This window comes from Abramis brama, assembly GCF_963993115.1.
Source record: "Abramis brama genome assembly, chromosome: 18".
Taxonomy (NCBI): domain Eukaryota; kingdom Metazoa; phylum Chordata; class Actinopteri; order Cypriniformes; family Leuciscidae; genus Abramis; species Abramis brama.
The window spans coordinates 3,236,753-3,261,303 of record NC_139980.1 but is presented as its reverse complement, the minus strand read 5'-3'; the positions used below and the strand labels follow the sequence as shown (position 1 = coordinate 3,261,303).

Here is a 24,551-nt window from a genome sequence, read left to right as displayed (position 1 = left end):
CTCCTGATGAGACAGAAAAACAGTTTGAGTATTTCCCTCTCAAATCTAAATTAGACCATAAAAAAAAAGTCTTTTTTGGAAAAAGCTAATCAGTTAAAAAGCATTTTTAGAGTAAGTCAGATTGTGTTTGCTAGCACTGTTTTATATTTTGCTCTGCTGTCCTCTCAGGGTTTTAGCCATGTCCCTCCGCCCGTACGGTCACGAACACTGACCGAAGGTGACGGAGGTAAAGCCTTCACTTCTTCACATGTTTTTTTAATGCGCTCTCATTGAAATTTCAGCAGATGTCTCCGAGGCAGACCTACTACTGTTCCAAGCCTTTCCATTTAGAGATTACAACTCAGACTCAGAGACTTGGAAATGACTTTTAACTTCCTCCACAGTGAAAGACGTCAGCAGAGTTTTTCTGATCTCTTCAGCAATTTCTTCTGAAAAATGAACACACAATTTTTATGCTTGAAGAGTGACTCTGATTGTAAGGGGGAATGAAATCAAACCGACTCTAATCACGTCTCACGATGATCAATGGGAGTTGACAAATAACAGGGACGAGAGCACTTTTGCTTTATCCAGCATGAAGAGTTTGTTGATATTGAGATGAATTGAAATAAGCAAAGAAGTGTTCTTGCCTTCAACCCGGGATGTTTCTACTTTCGACTTTTCGAAGTTTTTTAAATTTTGCCATGATGTGTGATCAAATGCAATAGACACATCTGGCAATATCATATTTCCTTTTTCATTTATGGACAAAGACAGGAGGCGTTTTGAGTGCTAGAATAACAAAATGAAGAACAAACGATGCTTTACATGTTTTTAATTGGTGCTTTCTGTCATTGACTATGAAAAAAAGTGTCCATGTGAACGTAACTATTGACACAAGGCAGCGGTCTGACTCTGAGATGGCAAACATGTCACATTAGCAGCATTAGTAGCTGATAACGTACTAATATCAATTATCATATCAATTACCGTTATGTGTAGACTTCTATTTAAATTTTGAACGGATTATATTTAGCCTAGAAATCGCTTTTTTCACTCAAAAAGCTGCCGCTGATCATTGCTCAGTTCATGATCTCAAAAAGTTCCATTATAATCAAAGTTGTCACACTGCGATGAATATCTTATTTACTTTGAGTCTACACTTTGTTAATGATAGGATTCGCAAGCGTGCAGAACGCAGGCTAACTGTCCCAATGGTGGCGCCGCGAGCTCGTGCAGAGCTGGCAAAAGCAATCCGTGGATGAAATAAAATGTATTAGAAATATGATTTTGCAGTTTGTTAAGTAATTCTTTAAGGTAATTTCATGATTTCAATCATCATACAGTTACCAGCCACCGTTATAATGATATTCCGGGGTAGAGGCACATGTACGGACAATCTTCCGCTGACTGGGTTTTATAAAGGGAATTCTATGCAGGTTCTGGCGTACGCATGCTTTTATAAATCTGAATCTTGTGTACGCACACTTTTAGGATGAAATCTACATTAAGTTTTATATATGAGGCCCCTGGTGCTCAGGGCACCTCAGCCGTACAGGGCTTCAGGTCGACTGGGAAAAGAGCAAACTCTCCCCAGTGCAGAGCATCTCTTTTCCCAGGATATGTCAATGTGACAGCGCATCTCAGGAACGAGCACACTCAGTCGATGCTGAACTCCCTGAAGACGTTTTCCAAGGCTCCTGGGTCATATGGTGTCCTCAGAGACAGTTACGCCTTGAGTTTGGTCTGGCATACTCTCACCTGATCCTGAGACCCCGGCCCGGGGATGTGCCCGAAGTTCCCACAACCCCCTTTAGGGACCAAGTGTTGGCTGGCAAGCGCTGCCTCGGGATGAGACAGACCCAGCCGTGTTATTGCTGTGTCCAGAACACACTCTGAGTGTTTCCTTGAGACCGCACGCAGAGCTCATATACCGGGCCGCACGCAGAGATTACTACGTGCTTATATAACATATAGAAGCAAAAATAACCATATTTTAACATATACACTACATACTTTTAATGTTTTTGAAAAAAAATGTCTCTTAGGCCGTGTGTCCACCAAAGCATTTTTAGCCAGCTGAAAACGCTAGGCGCTCTGCTGTAAACGCCTAGCTATGGGCGCTTGAGAGCGTTTTTTTTTTTCAGTTGAGACCAAGGGGGTAATCTTTCAGCCGGAAACTGAAGCTTCCCCGGGAGCCGCCATTGATTAGCAGACCATCGCCTGCTGTTAGCATCCATTGACTCCCATTAATTTTGGCGTCACTTTGACAGCGAATAACTTTACATCTGAGGCGTTTAAAGACTCCATTTGTCCATTATTTATTTCTAAAGAAACACGACAATGTATAAAAGGCTCCATTACCTTGTATCTTACGTTATGGCCCCGTAGAAGCAATTTTTGTAAAAATAGGCTAATGATTGCGTCATAACCACGCGACTCTCTGTCGCACAGTAGAGAAATTACCGTATGGACAGGAGGAGAAGCTCGTGGGCAATCGGGGGGACGTGGAGGCAAAACGACAAAATAATTAATCAGAATACTTAGCAAAAGTTGCTCCTGCTCCTAGCTCATGGACAGCTCCTACTCACACTCTCCGTCTCTGCAAGTTTCGGAAGGGAATGATTCAGATTTCTCTCGGCACAGCTACTAGAAGACAGACGGGTTGCTCACGTCATCTATGTGGTCAAGCTCAGTTTGAGTCTGCGCAGTCGCTCAGCCGTCAGGAAGTGAGAGCTTCTAATTGACTTCACTTTTCTCCGTTGAACTCAATGGGGTCGCTGTGTCCATTTCTTTTACTGTCTATGGTTGAGACACTTTGCTTGTTATGATACGGAATATCCGCGAAAGTGTTACTAGTATCTCATTTCACACATATTTTGTTTCTGTGTTGATTCTATATTAAAATGTTTATACAATGTAACGTATTTTCTCTGGCTCTTGTTTTAAATGATTTTGTTCCGTTATTATGCGTGTTGTTGTCCTCTATTGACGTTGTACAAGCAGAATGTGGCGGTTGGTCGGTGTGGTATTAGTCCCGCCCCTCCTCCACTGTGATTGGACGGTTGGGTGACAGTGATGAGCGCTGCGTTTTACCCAAAGTTGAACATTCTTCAACTCTCGGCGACCTGTAAAAACGCTGAATGCTCAGCGCCTCTTTACGCTCATGGCGTTTTAAAAACGTGGCGCTCCCATTGAAAACAATTGAAAAAATACACCAGCCGTGTGAAAAAACGCTTTGGTGGACACACGGTTTTTTACATTATTTTAAAGCATTAATCCATTAATTACATTATTTTAAAATGTAATATATTTCTGTGAGAGAAAATCTGAATCTTCAGCATCATTACTCCAGTCTTCAGTGTCACATGATCCTTCAGAAATCATGATAATATGAAGATTTGATGATCAAGAAACATTTCTGATTATTATCAGTGTTGAAAACAGTTGCGCTGCTTCATATTTCTGTGGAAACCGTGACTGTTTTTTATTTGTTTTTCAGGATTATTTCATGTATAGAAAGTTTATTATTAAAGAGCAGCATTAATAGAAATCATTTGTAACATTAAAAATGTCTGACACTTTCGATAATGTAAAGTGTGCTTGCTGAATAAAAGTATTTATTTATTTATTTTTTAAATCTTAATTGACCCTAAACTTCAAATGGTTGAAATTAACATCTAGCACCAGACAAATGTGGGTACTTATTAGGCTGTGGCAGGTCTACCCTTACATTTTAGTGCATAGACACGAGTAAATTATATTTTGTGTGATTTGTAAGTTTGCAGTCTGTATTAAATGTGATGAGAGAAAAAATAGTGGCAAGAAAATGTCTTTATCATGAAGTCCTCGTGGGCTGCACAGAAAGACAAACACACCGCATGAAGTCTGATGCACAAACAAATCATCCTAATGAATCTGTTCTTTTAGTTACGGTTTGAATTAGTCTGTCAAATAATTCACTGATGAGGGTATTTATTTATTTGGTAACACTTTACAGTGTCCTTGTTACATAAGTTACATGTACTTACCATAGTAATAACAGTAAATTATGCATAATTACAGGCAAACAACCCTCAACCAAACCCTAACCCTATAGTAAGTACATATAGTTGCTTAATATTACTCAGTACTTAACTATATAATTACACTGTAACAAAGACACCTTAAAATAAAGTGTAACCAAATATTTTAATTTATTTTGTAATGAGTGATATTTTAGGTAATTAACGTGTGTGCAAAAAGAGCTATTTTTAGGTTTTCTTGGCTTGGTATCCTCCAGCTACTGTGGCTGGTCACCAAACAAGATTCATTTAGTGGCCAGTCTCGTGTGTGTTCATTGGGTTAGTGCTCGTGTGTGTTCATTGGTGAGTGCTCGTGTGTGTTCATTGGGTGAGTGCTCGTGTGTGTTCATTGGGTGAGTGCTCGTGTGTGTTCATTGGGTGAGTGCTCGTGTGTGTTCATTGGGTGAGTGCTCGTGTGTGTTCATTGGGTGAGTGCTCGTGTGTGTTCATTGGTGAGTGCTCGTGTGTGTTCATTGGTGAGTGCTCGTGTGTGTTCATTGGGTGAGTGCTCGTGTGTGTTCATTGGTGAGTGCTCGTGTGTGTTCATTGGGTGAGTGCTCGTGTGTGTTCATTGGTGAGTGCTCGTGTGTGTTCATTGGGTGAGTGCTCGTGTGTGTTCATTGGGTGAGTGCTCGTGTGTGTTCATTGGGTGAGTGCTCGTGTGTGTTCATTGGGTGAGTGCTCGTGTGTGTTCATTGGGTGAGTGCTCGTGTGTGTTCATTGGGTGAGTGCTCGTGTGTGTTCATTGGGTGAGTGCTCGTGTGTGTTCATTGGGTGAGTGCTCGTGTGTGTTCATTGGGTGAGTGCTCGTGTGTGTTCATTGGGTGAGTGCTCGTGTGTGTTCATTGGGTGAGTGCTCGTGTGTGTTTTCTAACCTCCAGTCCATTTTCTCCACCAGGTAGGCACATATTAAGAAGCCTGTGCGGTTGAAGCCATGTGTGCAGTGAACGCCTGCGGGAGACAGAACACAACAAGTGACTTAAAACTGAATCACACAGACCACCCACCTGCCAGACCAATCATTTCTGGGCACTTGAACGATTTTCCTCCTTTACTGGAATCAATATCATCATTTTTGGTTATTTATGCAGTCTGTGTGCATGGGCGGATCTAGACACTGGCCTTTGGAAAGATGCAGTGGTAATTGATGACAAAACAAAGCCCTTCATTCTGGGAGGACTGCTCTCCTCTTCATTGATACACATATTAAATATGCAGCACTGAGTGCTGAACTCTGCTCAAGCCAGCCGCAGCTTGAAAATAGCTGTGAACTTATTAAGATAATTACAGTCATCAGAGGGATGTGGCGAGAGACGGGCTTTACGAGCGCTTCTTTCATAGAGCTGGCCTTTTGTTTTGAGTTTGCCATTTTTGTGACAGGGTACTGATCCAACATAGCAATGAAAAACAGTGAGATGCAAAGGCCATAGCCATCCATCTAATGCACATGAACATAGTAGGGGCATCACAATATATTGGTACTGACTGATATATTTAAAAAGTTAAATACTGATATTGCATTAACACTAATAATATTGTAATTAATCCAGCGCCAGTTACTCCAACACAGTAGGTGGCGGTATGACATCTTAAAGGTCCCTATTTACTTACAGAGAAATTATTTTTCATTCTTAACTTTGGGGAAATAAATTCAGCGATATACAGTTAGCAAACATCCCGACGCCTAGCCTACTCTGCTAAGAGCGGCATTTAGATGAATATGTGATTATGTACTTAGCACTTTTCTCTCAATAATACAATAAACCCAACAAATAAGACATCAGTGAGAAAACAGCAGTTAAGAAAGCATCTGATCATTGAAATTCGGTACTCCAGTCAAATCACGTTTATTATAAAGCACTTTATACAATAGATTGCTTAGAAGAAGCAGCTTTACAGTATTAAACATTTTAAAAAAAACAGGGTCAGTGTTGCTTTCAATTATAATTAAAACTTTAGTCTCTCCTATAAAGCGGCTCTCCAGTGTGTTCACGTCTGAGCTCGTCGGACCGAAACAGAAGACATTAACCAGAGAAGATTTACATCTCAAAAGAGGCGGAGCCGCAGAGCCACGCCCACCGATTACATCATCATCACCACTGACCAATGGTAGTTTAAAGGGGTTTAAGTTTGCTTTGGCAACTTCGAACTCCAAAAAAAAAAAAAACTTCAGACAAACTTCGTTTAGGCCTGATTTAGTTCGAAGTGTTTTCACACCAGATCATTCTTCGATTTTATATATATTGGAGGGGGGGGGCTTAATGCTGGTTGCCAACCGTAGTAAAAAAGTTAAAAAAAGATGATGACGCAGTGTGTAGCTACTGCTGCCCACAAAATCATTTTTATGGTAGAATTTTAATTTTAGTTAACTATAATAACCCTAGGTGCAACATTTGAGACAGCCAAGCCTCTCAAATCCCTTCTCTATTACCGGAGGAAAACCACATATAACATCAGATGGCTCATACTGTGTTGTTCTGTTTGTGTGTATTATTTGTCAAGGCACTGCATGCGATGGAGGGACTCTTGAAAAGGTCAGACACTCCTGGCCTCAACCCGGCTTTGGTGATAAGGCCTGCAATAAAACAGGTGACCGGCTGTGAAGGTCTGAGCAGCAACTACAGGACATGTTTGGTGGAGGTTATTGCCATCAACCGGTTATTAAATCTGAGGGTTCACATACACTACCGTTCAAAAAGTTTGGGGATTTTTTAGTTAATACTAAAAGTTAATGAAATACTAAAGTGAGAATAAAGACTTATATAAATGTTACAATGTTATAATGTTCTTTCTATTCATCAAAGAATCCTAAAAAAAGGTATCACTGTTTCGACAGAAATATGAAGCAGCACAACTATATTCACCACTGATAATAATCAGAAATGTTTCTTGAGCATCAAATCATCATATTAGAGTGATTTCTGAAGGATCATGTGACACTGAAGACTGGAGTAATGATGCTGAAAATACAGATTTGATCACAGGAATAAATTACATTTTACAATATATTCACATAGAATTCTATTCTAAATTGTAATAATATTTCAGAATATACCGTTTTTACTGTATTTTTGATCAAATAAATGCAGCCTTGGTGACGTTGACTTTCAAAAAATGTAAAAAATGTTACTGACCCCGAAACTTTTGAATGTTAGAGTATTTTTCCCCAATTTTGTTTGAGCATATGATCTTAGTCTAATGTTGTGACTCAAAAAAACAAAAAAAAGATGACTAATTTATGCAGAAATCAACGTAATGTCACGGTGGGGTTGCAGTATAGTTAATGAAACGGATCTAATCGCAGCAGTCAAAGGTTTATTTAACAGAGAACTCAAGATATTCAGAAAACACAGGAACTAAACAACCAAACCTAACTCATGAGAACTGACAAACTACAGGAAACTCAGAGTTTAAATAGACAAACCAATCAATGAAAATAACAGCAACTGATGATCAACTAATGAAAACACATGGAAACAACTGAAAACTAGGTCACAGAACTAAACGAGAGCTAAAACAGAGACAAACTCAGATGATCCCGAACACAGAAAAGGGTTTACATTTATTGTCCTGCATCTGTGTTTGACTGCTGGTCGACTAACCAATAGCCAGCACAGTCTAGGAAAGGTTAGATGAAAATAAGAGTCGTTTCAGAGGTGGCGCGAGTTATTACATTTTGATGAAACATTACGAATAATAACATAATAATGTGCCCTGATGAAACGTTTCCAATAAGACATACACCATCTCTCATTCCCCTGGGAGTGAAACTGTCCTTTCATCTGTAGAAGTGGAAAAGAATTTCACATATTATCTACAGACCTTGATAAAGTGTCTTTATTAGTAAATCATAGGCAACAACAGGAAATATTTTCTTTTTTCCAAAGTGGACACTTGCAAAATGTCAAATGATGGCAAAATGAACAGATTCAACCAAGTGAAATGTCTATTAGTTCTTGATCTGCCTTCACATGAACATCATATTTACACTTACAATGACCGGACGAAGTATCACCAAATGAGATTTCTTATCGAAGCGCTCTCACACGGGTGCAGCTGTATTGGTATTTCTGGGATTATATCCTCTGGCAATAGAAAAATAAAGATTTCATCAGAGGCGAACACGGCAAATGCCACACACATACTCATCAGTGTGATTTCATATCAAACCCCACAGCTGTCCCAGACACTAGATAGTGATTTAGCAAAAAACTTTCAGAGCACACTGATGCAGACAGCGAAGTCTAAGCCACTCCACAGATGCTCAACTCCATTGATGTCTGGGGCTTTGATGGGCGTCTTTGTAGGGATTTACTGTGTTATTTATACACTTGAACATCTACCGAGAGGGTTTTTCGCTTACAGCATCACGGTGTGGTCTGAGAAGACTCCCAAACACAACAGAAACGCTCTGAAAGGGTTGAAGCGACAGTGATCTGCCATTAGCTGCAGCACTGAGGTCAGATTCATCACCTGGACTGTAAAAGACGCATCGTTTTAAAAGTGAAAAACAGGCATCTGCGGTGCCCAGAAACTCAGAGCAATAAATACTGTTTCAGGTATTCCATATTTATTGGTATCTGCATATTTTACAACTTCTAACCGTATATTTCATTAAGTGATATTGGGCCCTATTTTAACGATCTGAAACGCAAGTAGCTTTGTGGGCGGATCTCGGATCCGACGCAAATCTAAAATGGGTTGGTCTGAAGTAGCTTCATTACTCATAGGTGTGGTTTCGGCATAACGTGAAATAAACCAATCAGAGCGTCATCTCACATTCCCTTTAAGAGCAGGCGCTTGTTCCATGGCGGATTGCTATTATAACGGCGGATTTGCCAGACGCACGCCAGGAGCGGTTCACAGCCGAGGAGACCGACGTTCTCGTCAGGGCCATAAAACACAGAGAAGTGACATTGGGGATGGAGAAACACACCCAAATTAGCTTCGGTTAAACAGGCGTATAATAATTTGGGTAAATGTGTAAGCTAGATTTATGCCTATTTTTTCACATCTTCATGGACACAACAATGATTTCCCTCGTGTGGTAATATTTTTCCTTGTAATAATGTATGGTTTTCTAAAAATGAGAACTGCTGCGTCTGTGTGTAGATGAGAGAAGCAAAGTGTATGTGCGCAGGGCTCTACGCTAACTTTTTTCCCAAGGAGTACATGTGCTCCTAAATGAAAGAATTTAGGAGCACACAAAGAAATATAGGAGCACAGTGAAAAAAGTTGATTAAACTGCTCAATTCATATGGATTAGTTTTATGATCTTTTTATGAACGTTTTTCGAAGCATCAAAGTGGTAGTTGTGTAGGCTGTCAATGGAGGGAAAGAAATCTCTCAATTTCATCAAAAAGTTCTTCATTTGTGTTCCGAAGATGAGTGAAAGTCTTACGGGTTTGGAACGACATGATGGAGATTAATAAATGGCAGAATTTTCTATTTTGGGTGAACTAACGTTACCTGTTTAATAATTATGCAATTATTATTTTAACCTACTTCAAAATATATAACAAGAATGAACACCTCAATAAAGTATAAAGTGCTAAAAACAAAACAAATGCCTGCTTGCTTTTTTCCTTTGCAGTACTTGCAGTAGCCTATATTAAGTTACATCAAAAATGAGTTTTTGTCGTCTTCCGGTCCTCAGTGTGGACTATTTTGGTCGTAACTTCAGTTTATGCACTTGGTCTTTTGGTGGGACATAATTAAAATAAAATTTGGTGGGTTGCTAATAAAATTTTGATACTCATTTGCAAGTAGGCCTATTGATAGTGTGCGGGAGTTCATTTTTTTTTTTTTGCACTTGGTCTTTTGAGATAATGACTATAGGCTTCATACTGTGTTGCGTATCTAGCTCACTAAGTGTTTACTTTACTTTTTTTATGGTGTAGCGCCTGTTTACACCTGGTCACTGCATACGTTTTTACTGATCAAAACGATTTCATGCGTTTTTACTGATCAAAACGATTCCATTTACACCTAGTCACATTGTGTGTTTTCGCAAAACTAAATCGGATCTTCTATTCCCGCGTTATATGCAGATTTAATGTAGGCCTAGTTCACGTCACCAAAATGACCAGATCAATAAAATGATCATCATAAGCTCATTTCAAAATCAGCGATAGGAGAGAGCGACAGCAGCACTGGTAACCGTTAGCCTAATATCATTTCGTTTCTTTACTATTAATGAATATGATTGTGTGATGAGCGTCTACGACTTACTTTCACTTTAATTCGCGGCAGTTTGCGCGTTAGCTTGATGAATAGATCGCTCATCTGTCGCGCGTGTTGCAGTAGCGTCATCATATCTGGCTATAACATGACATATAGCCAATAACACGCTCTCACACGTTTATTTTTAGCACTGTTGGGAGGACTCTCTCACTTAAAATCCAGCAGTTCCCGCACATTCCCACACTATTTCAGTGATTGGCTCAATGGTTGCGAATCGTCGCTTCCATTTGAATAAAGTTAAGCACGTCATCAAATGTTCACATCACGCAGTTGCGACCCTGTCCTCTTGCTTGCTTTCCATGTGAAATCAATGCTATGCTTCGCTTCATCGCGCTGTTGTCTTCAGTGTATTGAGAACAGCCCGTCACTCGCGCACTGTGCTCGTAAATTATTTTTCAAGTTCGCACATAACTATTTTTAGGCGCAAATGCGAGTGAATTACTCGCACTGTAGAGCCCTGACTGCGTTGTGCACACGCTACATTGATTATGGCCAAGCATGCGCTCTTAGAATAGCATCTGAATAACATGCGTTGCGCGCCACTGACTTTAGACTCGGTTTCTCCTGGTCTGGGGCGGAATTGTTTTCTAAACCTGCAAAATAGCACCAGGGAACGTTTGCGCCAGAACACGCCTCCTCTTTGCGCTGAACCGCCCCCGGGAACGCAAGTTCATTCCTTATGGCGCTTTTCCACTACACAGTACCAGCTCGCCTCGGCTCTGTTTGGTTTTCCACTGTGTAAAAGTTGTAACTGTACCGGCTTCCAGGTACTTTTTTTCGTACCACCTCCGGCGAGGTTCTAAGCGAGCTGAGGCGATACTAAAATGTGACGTGAAAACACTGCAGACTGCTGATTGGTCAGAGAGAATCGTCACTATTCACTGCGTCATCATTGCATGCGCCAGACGGAGTATCCTGAATAAAAAAACAGCAAAAACAAAAACATCCAAAAACAGCATACACTCGATTTCCTCCATTGTCCTGTGTGTGTGGGTAGCGGGTGTGTCTCGCGCGTCTCGCGTAAAAGATTAAGTCACGGCAGTTCCCTGCGGCGTCGCTATGACGACCAGGTACTATTGTGGAGGTACTATCTGCAATGGAAAACGGAGCGAAAAGCGAGCCGAGGCGAGGCGAGTCGAGTCGAGCTGGTACTGGTAATGGAAAAGCGCCATTAGTTTACAGACGTGCGTCTGTGGAGGGAAAAGTCCGCTGTGCGCAGGTGCAAAAATAGGAATGATACATCCGTTGGTACAAAGTCAATTGCGCTGGGTGCAAGATAGGGCCCATAATGTTAATGTACCAGTTAACTTGAACTATTCATTTCTGCTTTGTATGTTAATGTACTGATAACATGTAAATGTACTGGTTAAATATAAAGCCACATGGTAATTCATCATAAGTAGCCTGTCCATAAAACATGGCGAATACTCATGTACGTGTCAGGGTGACACACTGCAATAAAATAATGCAATAAACACTAACTAAAATGTAACACAAATCGCCAGATATGGTAAAATAGCTTGCAGATAGCCAATAAGCAGGTTTTTACAGTAGCATTTTTGGTCTTTTCTGTAAAAACTAGGCATGTTTTACAGTGTGGTCACATCACTGCCTTCTGACAGCAGCATTGTGTTGTTAAGTCACACACTATACCTAAAACAGTTCTTCTGAGCGGACTCAATCACTCTTAACACACCTCACACACCAGAGGAAAATCTGATAAAATAATCCGCAGAACCATGGAGATTATCAGGACGTTACCTAGGATTGTCGGAAGGGGAGAAATCAGTCCTAATATCTTGTAGTGTGTGGATGCCTAAAGCCAGAGTCAGGTTGTGTATGTGAACCGCTTGCATCAAACAACATAAAAACTGTGCAAGGTTGAGTGGTGCTTGTGGTTTCTGGTGTTTGTGTAAAAGCACAACATATACTTATATATATATATATATATTTAAATATACCTGCATGTAATTAATTTCTGTAACATCTAATAATCATCTCATTAGCAGCATAAGTGTTTAGCAAAACGTTCAAAGTAGTTAAAGACACCTAATATATATATTGGGAGTCCGTACATGTATATAAAGAACATTTCTCCAGGATGAAAGTCTTACATTTCTCATTGAAGAGTAGTGCTGAAAACTGAAGCGCTCGCTACTCTTCGCCAGCGCTACGCTTCACACTCCCACAGCGCTTCACAAGTCATGTGACAATTTTACATACATACACCTTCCTACAACTGATGAAACCACGCCAGGCATGACAAAACGTTTGCTTTCCTGAGAGTAAACTACCTGAAGTTCATTCATCGCAGCTCACATCATCGAGGGATGATCATGGTGTCTCTCAACCTCGAGAATAATTACCTCTGCTAATCCGCAAACACACACGCGTCTGCACGCTTCTCACCAGCTTAAAGTCAGCATGAAATCTAAACTGGCATTTCGTATTTTTTTATAGTGTTTATTCTAAATGATTTATCCGTGCACATCATTGTTGTGTCAAATTCACTCATAATCTTTAAAGGGTAACTAAACCCTAAAACAACCTTTTTTAGTTACTGATCAGTAAGACTGGGGCTTTATTAATGCTGTTCATTGATTCAAGTAATTTTTTTGACATTTGGGTTTAAAGTGTTTTAATGCTACAATATATGGTGTAAAAACGTCTGAGTGCTGCCCTCTTCAGGTTGAACGGTGGCTACTGCAGTTGAATTTTCCTATTGGAAGTTGTGGTGCCCCGTGACGTCAGAGGGAACCAGCTAACCACGCCCTTGCCTACAGAGAGATGGAGATGCACGCCCTCCCTCTGCTGGGGTCTGCCCACTTTTCCAGCATTTTTCAAATATTGCCAGTGGGTGGAGTCAGGCTCTGACCAGGGGTTTAGTTACGACGACGACCTGTCACTCACATGAGATCCACCAATAGCAAACCACAACCATCCAATCAATTCCCAACTGACAAAACCAAGCCCCGCCCACATTTGTTCTTGTTCCAGAAGCTGTTTCACTTTAATATCCGAAATTAAAGACTCGCGCAACTTCCTTTTCACAGCGGATTTAAAAACTTTCAGATATAAACGCTTATATGCCTGAAAATAGTTTTATACAAGTTTACATTTCTTTACAAAACTACAATTTATATATACAGTACCAGTCAAAAGTTTGGAAACATTACTATTTTTAATGTTTTTGAAAGAAGTCTCTTATGCTCATCAAGCCTGCAGTTAAAAAAAAACAAAAAAAAAAAAAAAACAGTAATATTATGAAATATTATTACAATTTAAAATAATGGTTCTCTTTTTTAATATATTTTAAAATGTAATTTATTTTTGTGATGCAAAGCTGAATTTTCATCAGCAAGTACTCCAGTCTTTGGTGTCTTATGATCCTTCAGAAATCATTCTAATATGATGATTTGATACTCAGTTATTATCAATGATGGAAACAGTTGTGCTGTTTAATATATTTTTTTGGAATACTTTTTTCAGGATTCATTGATGAGTAAAACGTTAACAGCATTTATTCATAAAAACAGCATTTATTCAAAATAAAAACATTTCTAACAATATCAATCGTTACCATCACCTTTTATCAATTTAACGCATTCTTGTTGAATTAAAGTACTAATTTCTTTTAAAAAAAATAGTTATTGTTCCCAAACTTTTGAACGGTAATGTATATTGTTACAAAAGATTTCTATTCTAAATAAATACAGTTCTTTTTTACTTTTTATTCATCAAATAATCCTGAAAAAAGTATCTCAGGTTATAAAAAAAATATTAAGCAGCACAACTGTTTCCAACATTGATCATAAATCATCATATTAGAATGATTTCTGAAGGATCATAAGACACCAAAGACTGGAGTACTTGCTGATGAAAATTCAGCTTTGCATCACAAAAATAAATTACATTTTAAAGTATATTAAAAAAGAAAACCATTATTTTAAATTGTAATAATATTTCATAATATTACTGTTTTTTTTTTTGTTTTTTTTTTGTTTTTTATCTGCAGGCTTGATGAGCATAAAAGACTTCTTTCAAAAACATTAAAAATAGTAATGTTTCCAAACTTTTGACTGGTACTGTATATATTTTTAAATGAGAATGGACTCCTTCCATATGGTTTAGTCACAACGAAATCAAAATTGACAATTCTTACTTTTTAAGAACTGGAATACTGCTGTGTTTATTATAACTGATTTATACGGATTATTATGCCCTCATAAAGAGCATAAATAATGTCCGCCCCCTCATAATGACATCTCTTCTCTGATGATGCGTACAACGGCTGGGCAATACATTCATCCGAGACTGACTTCAGTCCCTCCCCTCCAGCATCCTCCAGTCACATTCACAGTGAGATTTCAGTCAAAATCAGTTCATTTCAACAGGAATCTATGCAATCATGAATTCTGCATTGGGTTCGCTGCTTGGTTTGACGTGTGTGTGAGCAGTGCCTCATACAGCGCTGCACTAATGGAGCTTATCACTGGTAACTGCACCTCTAGTCACATACACTCAGTTCCCAATGGACGAAATCAAGTCCTGTCCCGTGTGTCCCTTTTCCCCCTGTTAAGCTGTTTCACTTGGTATACGTCAATAGGGAAGAAAAGCCGGTCGCCATTTCTGATTTAAAAGCATCCCATGATGCACCTTGATTGCAAACGTCCAGAGTGAGCAGAACTGGAAACTAGACAAAGGGTGTCAATCTCGAAGAAGCCTGTGTATACGACATGATTTATATGTTAGATGATATTCGCTTCACCTGTGTTTGATCGTAATGTTTTTGTTCATCAGTGTATATTGTGTATTATCATTTCATATGAAAATGTCTCGTGTTGCTATTGCAATGAAGCATCCAGACACACAGAACGAGGACTCTACCGCTAATGGACACTTACTTTCAAGGGTGATCAACCTTTACGAGAACCAACCAACACTACAAGTTACGATTCAGATCTTGTAATTTGGCAGATTTGGCTGAAATGCTGTAAACTTCTGTCCACAGAAATGTTGTAAATGTGAATAAGTAAGAGAACCTGGTGCACATTATGTTCCCAGATGTGTGTTAGTTAAACTCACAGCGCTTGCAGAAGAAGTATTGACTGTGAACCGAGCTGATCTGAAAACACACATCTGAAAGCTGCGCACGCGCCTGTAAAACACACACTGAAACATACAGCGCAACCTTTGCTTTGATATCACAATCCGATATTAAATCACACATACATTTCAGTTTAATTTACATGACTTGTGCAGCCCGCTTATTTATTTGAATGTTACATTCAAATTAATCAATAATTATTGTCTTTTCATCGACTCGTGAGCCCTTCAGTGAAAGTCTACAGGATCGTGTTATTTTTTGCCTGTTTAAAGTGCTTGCAAACATAATAATTATCTAGAGTACTTTGATGAATTAAGAATATTCCAGGGTAAATGCATCATGTCCCGTGCTGGAAGTGTAGCTAATTTACCTGATGAATAATCAATAAGAGTAATCCAGCGCTTCACATGTGTTCCTCTGCTGCCCTGAGCTCAGACATGTTCCCTGCAGTGTCAATCACACTGTTGCCGTGGTGATAACAATGACGTTCATAATGTTCCTTTCTCAGCCTCATCTCGTTTAGCAGGATCTGAGCGACTCAAGAGCGCCTCCAACAGGACAAGCTCAATGTGCACAATCACAAACACAAAGTAAACTTTATCAGGGCCTCAGTACAAAACAGAGATGGGAAATATTTCGGTAACACTTTACAATAAGGTTCCTTTATTAAACATTAGTAAATGTATTAACTAACATGAACTAACAATGAGCAATACATTTACTACTGTTTTTGTTAATCTTTGTTAATGTTAGTTAATCAAAATAAAGCTGTTCATTGTTTGTTCATGTTAGTTCACAGTTCACATTACCTAATGTTAACAAGATTTTAATAAAGTATTAGTAAATGTTGAAATTAACATTAACAAAGATGAACAAATGCTGTATAAGTGCAGTTCATTATTAGTTAATGTTAACTAATGTAGTTAACTAATTAGAGGTGGACAGTAACAAAGTACATTTACTTGAGTACTGTACTTAAGTACACTTTTTGAGTATCTGTACTTTACTTGAGTATAATTTTTTCTGGAAACTTTTTACTTTGACTTCACTACATTTGAAAGACAAATATTGTACGTTTTACTCCACTACAATTCTGTCAAGGTCCTTGAGTAGAAAGTAACATCAGTCAGTGGATGATTTTGGTTGCAGGGGTTGCATTGTGGTTGGAAATGAAAGTCGGGTTGACGCCAGAACCCTGCATCTGATTGACGTTGGATATTGATTGAAAATAAAAGTCGGGTTGACGTCAGAACCCGACTGATGTTGGTTTCTGACATCAACCCGATTTTCATTTTCAACCACAATGCAACGTCTGTCCAACGTTGGAGATCAACGTCAATCTGACATTGGATTCTGACATAAACCTGATTTTCATTTTAAACGTTGGGTTTGGTTTTCTAAATGCGACTTTTGTCACTTTTTTGGAGCACACTAGCTTATAGATAACAGTAAGGTTAACATATTCATACTAAAAGCCCAAAAACTTTAAATATTTGATATATAATATTTTATATTAAATATTGGCAATATTTGAGGGAACAGCCATTTGGGTGCCCGAAACCATTGTGGACGTTATTGAGTGACTTATTCAATCTCACATTCAATCCCACGACTGGAACTGTGTTCTAGAAATAAATGTGATATTGATATGAGGGCAGGCATAGATTCAGAGGCATACGGTACTTTAAGTATTACATTCAACAATGCAACAATAATAAAACAATGCATTGACATTTACTTTTTACTTTTGATACTTAAGTATTTTTAAAAACGAGTACTTCTGTACTTTTACCTAAGTAAAAATAGGTCTTTACAACTTTTACTTGTAACGGAGTAATATTTGACCAGTAGTCTCTATACTTACACTCAAGTAAGGAAGTTGTGTACTTCGTCCACCTCTGTAACTAATGAACCTTATTGTAAAGTGTTACCAATATTTCAATATGTAAAAACAATTTTTACTGCTATATCTGAATTTAAACTAATGTTTGGGGTCAGCAAGATTTTTTTCACATTAAATTGATCAAAAATGTCTATTTCAAATAAATGCTGTTCATTTAAACCTTCAATTCATCAAAGAATCCTGGAAAAAAATGGTTTTCACAGAAATATGAAGCAGCAATAATCAGAAATGTTTCTTGAGCATTAAATCCTCATATTAGAATGATTTCTGAAGGATCATGTGACACTGAAGACTGGAGTAATGATGCGGAAATTCACAGGAATAAATGACATTATTCACATAAAAAATGAAAAAAATAAACATTTCTTTAAAATTGTAACAGTATTACTGAACTTTACTGTATTTTTGATCGCATAGATGACAGGTAGAGACTTCAAAAACATTAAAACTTCACCGACCCCAAACTTAGTAAAGCATCTAATGAGTAATTAGTCATTTTTCATCTGGTTTGTGACTTCTGCTTGTTATTGGCTCAGTCACTGTGAATATGAGCGCCTGAGATGCCACACTCCGCCACCTCTGCACTTCACATCTCACCTCAGCACTGATGAGAATTACTCAGAGAGTTCACTGCTGTGTGTCACTGACTCAATAACGTCTGCATCTGTCACTGATCTCCCATGATGCCTCATTCATCAGGTCATTATGAGTGACTGTCATCACTCGACTGGATGGTTCAGACATAATCTTTCAAAGCATTACATGTAATGTAATTCTACTGTCATTCTCATACATCTATTCTTGTCTTGATCATATCATATATCTAAACGCGTATCAGACCTTATTAAATCCACATTCATTTTAGTTTAATGAAAACTAAGAAAATACTTATGAAAAGACGTTTCATTTGTGTATTGATGATTTTAATTTATTTAGGCTATAACAATTAAAAAGCAAACCCGTTGATTTAAAATGATATAAAATCCATTTAAATGGTTACATTATTTATAAATTAAATTATTTCTGGGGTGGTTATAACACGTGTGCTAAACAAACATCATGTGACACAGTGAGCGAGATGCAACAAGCAAAAGGACATTTTTTTGTTGGGTTTGGTTTCTATTTCTGTTTAATATTAAATAATAAATATATTCCGGCTGGCTCTAAATGTGTTGGTTAGCACATCATTTTCACTTTCAGTAACTCTAAAATGTCCTTCGCACTTCGACACGTGCATTCAATTACTACACACCCTGAACCAGTGGCCTTTAGTGTCAAACTATAGTGTCTCCTACAATAAATGTGATTGGTCTACTCTGCTCTGATTGGTCAGATGACCCAGTCTGTTGTGATTGGTCTACTCTGCTCTGATTGGTCAGATGACCCAGTCTGTTGTGATTGGTCTACTCTGCTCTGATTGGTCAGATGACCCAGTCTGTTGTGATTGGTCTACTCTGCTCTGATTGGTCAGATGACCCAGTCTGTTGTGATTGGTCTACTCTGCTCTGATTGGTCAGATGGCCCAGTCTGTTGTGATTGGTCTACTCTGCTCTGATTGGTCAGATGACCCAGTCTGTTGTGATTGGTCTACTCTGCTCTGATTGGTCAGATGGCCCAGTCTGTTGTGATTGGTCTACTCTGCTCTGATTGGTCAGATGGCCCAGTCTGTTGTGATTGGTCTACCGCTAACAGCCCATGTCGGAAAACAAATGCCCTTTACCATATCTGAATTTCAGCTCCAGATCTTCCTCAGCACTTGATACAGTGATATGAACAGTAACTACGGCATTGGTTTGACCCCATCAATCTCATCCTTTGGATATGAACAAAACGAACCAAACTCGTTCAAGCCTCAGCTACAACTACAGTGTTTGAATGTAGGTTCAAGAAAGAAGTAAGACTGGAAATACTAGGGCTGTGCAAAAATATCGATACAGCTAACTATCATGATCATTTTATTCACGATAGTGTATCGATATTCCAACCTCTAATATCAATACTTAAACATTTTTTTTAAGTTTTAAACAGGTTTAAAATGATGTTAACATTTCATCAAATCCCTCTGTGTGTCAAACGACCTCCTCAGTTCCTGTAGATCGCTGACTCGCCATCTACAAAGCTAACAGATTAACGTCAGATACATTCATACGGCCAAGCGGGAGCGAGCATGGCGGAAAATGTGATCGCCTCCAGTTTGCAGAGCCAACTTAGTGCACTTTGGTGTGCGATAACACTATTTTTGATAATGGATGATTAAAATGTCTCCACGATCTGCTTTTGAAGAAATATCGTAGTATCGTGTTACAGTGCATTCCGTCTCAACACACTGCACAACGCGACGTACATACACATCACACGTTAATGCAGAAATAGTTACACTCACGGGACACTGCAATTCACAAAAGTTCATTATTTGCATGTGCTTTAAAGCCCTGCCGGTTAAACATTTCATTCCTTTGCTGATGCGCTGTTTTAACATGTGCTTTTCTGAGCGCGTACCAGTGGTGGACCGTAACAAAGTACATTTACTTGAGTACTGTACTTAAGTACACTTTTTGAGTATCTGTACTTTACTTGAGTGTTATCTTTTCTGGAAACTTTTTACTTTAACTTCACTACATTTGAAAGACAAATATCATACTTTTTACTCCACTACGTTTCTGTCAAGGTCCTTGAGTAGAAAGTAGTAACGTCAGTCAGGGGATGATTTTGGTTTGGAAATGAAAGTCAGATTTACGTCAGAACCCGACGTCGGACAGACGTTGGATTTTGGTTGGAAATGAAAGTCGGGTTGACGTCAAAGCCAAAAAACTAAGCCAAGGGCACTATTTGAGGGAACAGCCATTTGGGCCCTAAACCATTGTGGACGTTATTGAGTGCGCTTATTCAATTTCATATTCAATCCCACTACTGGAACTGTGTTCTAGAAATAAATGTGATATTGATATGAGGGTATGCAGGCGTAGATTCAGAGGCATAAGGTACTGTAAGTATTACATTCAACAATGCAACAATAATAAAAAAATGCATTGACATTTACTTTTTACTTTTGATACTTAAGTACTTTTAAAAACGAGTACTTCTGTACTTTTACTTAAGTAAGAATCGGTCTTTACAACTTTTACTTGTAACGGAGTAATATTTGACCAGTAGTATCTCTACTTTCACTCAAGTAAGGAAGTTGTGTACTTTGTCCACCCCTGGCGCGTACTCGCGAAGCTCACAGGCACTGAAAGCCTGTCAAACAGCGCCTGGATTCTGTTACATTTGAGTATTATTGCGCTAATACTGTCAAATATGCACTCACAAGGTTTACATAAACACAGCTGGTTATGTCTAAAGTGAAAGCAAACATTTAAGAGGAAATTGAGTGCGCGTCTTAAAGAGACAGTAGCCTAATAGTAAACATGCTGCCGCTTTACCGTCCTTAAAGGGATAGTTCACCAAAAATGAAAATTCTGTTATTTACTCTCTAATGTTGTTCCAAACCTGTATTAATTTATTTTTTTTGTGCTTAACACAAAATAAGTTATTTTGATGAATGTTTATCCAGACAGTTGCTGTTCCCCATTGACTTCCATAGTATGAAAATATACTGTCTGTCTGGATAAACATTCATCAAAATAACTTTTATTTTCAACAGAAGAAATTTCAATTTTATAAATTTTGTGGGATCTTCATTTTTAGTTAAAAGTGTTCAGTGACACAATATGCACTTCATACATTTCAGTGTGTTCACTGTTCAGTGCAGTGCAAATAGCTTTGCTAATAAATTGGAATGGAAGTTTTTATTTTTCTGCTGAGTTATCAATATAATGTGATACACATACCACACAGCAAGTTGTATTTTTAACTCTATTATTTTTTAATTATAATTTTTTTTAAGTATCGCAATATATCGCAATATGTATCGTATCGCAATATATCATGATATATCGTGTCGTGACACATATCGAATCGTGAGGCCCTTGCCGATACCCAGCCCTAGGAAATACTGACGACTCGTTTCAGGCAGGTCAGAATCACGGCTTTCTTTTGTGAACTCCATTTATCTGCACTTCGATCTTTAAAACTTTGCAGATTGTTTACGTTTACAAACAGCTGTATTACACACTGCATGAAAGATCACATAATAGGGGCACTTTAAAATACACTGCAGTCTGATCCTCAAGTGAGAAAAATAACTCTTGGACACTGGAAATCAGCATAAAGTACTTTCAGCAAGAAGAACTGCATGTTGCGTCGGGACTAGATAGTACACAGTGTAATTGTTGGAATAACAATTGTTGGTCTTACCGATGAGCTCGGTGGGCGTCTTCTCTATGAAGTGTTCACACAGTCTGATGAACATCTCTGTAGTCTCTGCTGTGGGGCATTCACCGTGGCTGAACGAGACACACACACACGACATGATTTTAGCATGACAGATCAACACTAGCATGTCAGCTACAGCAGAGGCTCCAGTGGCACACACACATCCACTGACCCATGTTCACACAGAATAAAAGTGACACATGATGGTCTATTCATACTAAGATTCAAATGAAAAGGCAGTCTGAGCACGCACACGCTTTCATGCTAATTCATTATACAATTTAGTTATAATAAAACTTCTAATTCTGTTTAAAAACACTGTTGTTTTTTATTGTATTTTATCATTTCATTGTATCAAAAAAATAAGTTTATACAAATTATATTATTTTAAAACCTAATTTCTTACATTTTCCAAAATGTTTATTTTGGTTGTTAGAAAAAAAAAGACAAACAAGACAAATTCGTTTACAATTGTAACCCGATAACTTTTTTGTGATTTGAATATGTTAACTAGATGCCATGTTTTGGTTATTTATTAACTTATATATTAGGGCTGTGAAACGATTAATCGCGTCCAAAATAAAAGTTTGTGTTTACATTATATATGTGTGTGTGTACTGTGTAAAATTATTTTGTATATATAAATACACATACATGCATGTATATATTTAAGAAAAAAATTATTATTATATTAAATTATATATAAATATACATACAGTATATGCATGCAAATATTTCTTAAATGTATACATGCATGCTGGGATCTTCTCTTATGCGCTGTTACATTTCAGATGCAAGGGACAAAAAAAACACAGTATTAATTTGCTGAGGTTCACATACCCTTTACAGGAAAGTTTGACGTATTTGATTCCTTCTTTTTCAATCTCGGCTCGATCATAGAAGCGGCTGGTGTTGGTCAGGTCCACCAGCAAACCCATCTTCACCTGCGGACAGGTGAGCATCACATCAACACAACTCAGTCAGAACAAGAGCATTACAGATGCGTTTAAGAGGAACCTCCATGTACCTTCAAGCTTTTGAGATAGTTGGACAGCATGCTGGGATGAAACCGGTTCTCCTCAGGCACTTTATCATCATACCGAGGTCCAAGCATGGTTTTCATGGGCAGAAATTTACCTGAAGAGAGAAATCATCATCATACACGTTCACGTCATGACACTCACGACGATGATGGCTTGGTTCAGTGAAATCTTTACAGAAAGTACTTATGTGGTACCACAGTACAATGTTGGTGTCGGGTGGCAATACCATGGTATTAATAATAATATTCATGACATATAGCACATTTAAAGGAATATGTATGAGTTTCTTTCTTCTGCTGAACAGAACACAAAGGTTTTTTCCTACTATGGAAGTCTATGTGGTCCATCAACATTAAATATTCTTAAAAATATCTTCTTTTGTGTTCATTTTTAAGTGAACTATTCCTTTAAGTTTAATACTTTCCTCTGATCTTGGATGCCAAAAAAATAACCATAAGCATAAATGTTCAAGGAAAAGTAAGAACACTGCATGAAATGTCAGGGAATACATCCATTTAAATAATTTTTTGAACTGTTCAGCTGACCAAATAGGTTAGAAACCGCTGCTGTGCAAAACACTACAAGTTGAAGTCTTATCTCTTTAATATTAATACTCAAGTAGTGCGATTCGTTACAATCCTGCCGACGCCTGGCTCTCAGCGAATCAGGAGGCCGAACGTAACATTGCGTGATTAATATTCATGATTCAAGCCCTCGCCGTAGTAGAATTCGAACACGCAGCTCCCGCCTCTTTCTTGTCCAGTGACGTAAATTGTGTTGATCTGCGTGTAGCGAGCTAATCTGGCTAGCCACTCCATTTAAAAAACCAGACCCAACAAACAAGTTTAGAGTGGCCCTAGTATGTATCTTGACGTCGTACATGCACCCATTTTAAAACACACGCAAATTAAGTCATCATTAGTTAATTTAGGGAAAGTTATCATTGGTTAATTTTGGCAAACGACGCAGTGCACTGGTCAGTGCTATAACCAAGCACAGGCTAACGGTAGCTTTCTGTTAGACTGAAAGCAGTTTAATCTGGTTTCACTGAAGCTGCAGTCGCACAGTTCAGTGATTGAGTGCATTCATGCTCTCCATAATAGCATAACTCTAAGAAACTGAATCATTGCATTAATGAGACTGAGTTCGGATTAGCAGAGCAGCTTTGTTGACAACATTGTGGTATATGCTCACCAGCCACAGGTTGTCCTCTTCTGGGACAGTTCCTCCACCGAGGAGGCGCTCCGGTTTGAGCCATGCTCTCGAGCGGGACTCCGCGTTCAGCTGCCCCGGGGCTCAAGCCTGTCGGGCGGGCTGGAGGAGCTTCTGTGAGCCGCTGCCTGGGCCTTTGACACACACACACCCAGTGCTGTTGGCGTTAACCCGCTGTATCAAGAGCTCCGTGCGGTAGAAATGATAACTTTCATGAGGCGAGCGCTTCCCAAACCCTGTTCAGAAGTAAACAGTAATATTCCCCACGCTCACTGTCCCGCAGTTCTGTGCGTTACTTACATCTACAACCGAGAGCAGTGACTCCAGGCGGGCAGCAGGGGGCGCTACACCTCCAGATAGATAGACGAACATATAGATACATATACGAACAGATAGATAGATAGATAGATAGATAGATAGATAGATAGATAGATAGATAGATAGATAGATAGAGTCTAATTTAGTTGTTAAAGCACACAATGTCAAATATTAAAAGAGGGATATGTAAGGCATGTATAAATTACTTTTAATATAATTCTTATTAATATTTTTAAAGTGCTATTAATGTAAAATACTAAATCAACTACTCTATACATTTTATTTTCACAAATGAGTTGATAATAATTGAGTAACCGATGCAGAATCCCAGTTAAAGAGATTCATCTGAAAGGTAAAATTATGCTGTG

The 24,551-nt window shown here is 38.5% G+C and overlaps 1 protein-coding gene across 1 annotated transcript in view; it reads right to left on the bottom strand.

The window, feature by feature from the left end:
- Positions 1 to 24,201, bottom strand: part of rngtt (RNA guanylyltransferase and 5'-phosphatase) — a 118,020-nt gene extending 93,819 nt beyond the window's left edge. Inside the window, exons 1-5 of the mRNA XM_084091038.1 lie at positions 23,848 to 24,201; positions 22,638 to 22,747; positions 22,451 to 22,554; positions 21,593 to 21,681; positions 4,919 to 4,994 (exon numbers count right to left, since the gene is read on the bottom strand). Coding sequence (XP_083947164.1) covers positions 4,919 to 4,994; positions 21,593 to 21,681; positions 22,451 to 22,554; positions 22,638 to 22,747; positions 23,848 to 23,911 — 443 coding nt within the window. The 5' untranslated portion in view covers positions 23,912 to 24,201. The remainder of the gene's footprint in view (positions 1 to 4,918; positions 4,995 to 21,592; positions 21,682 to 22,450; positions 22,555 to 22,637; positions 22,748 to 23,847) is intronic.
- Positions 24,202 to 24,551: the final 350 nt, after the last annotated feature.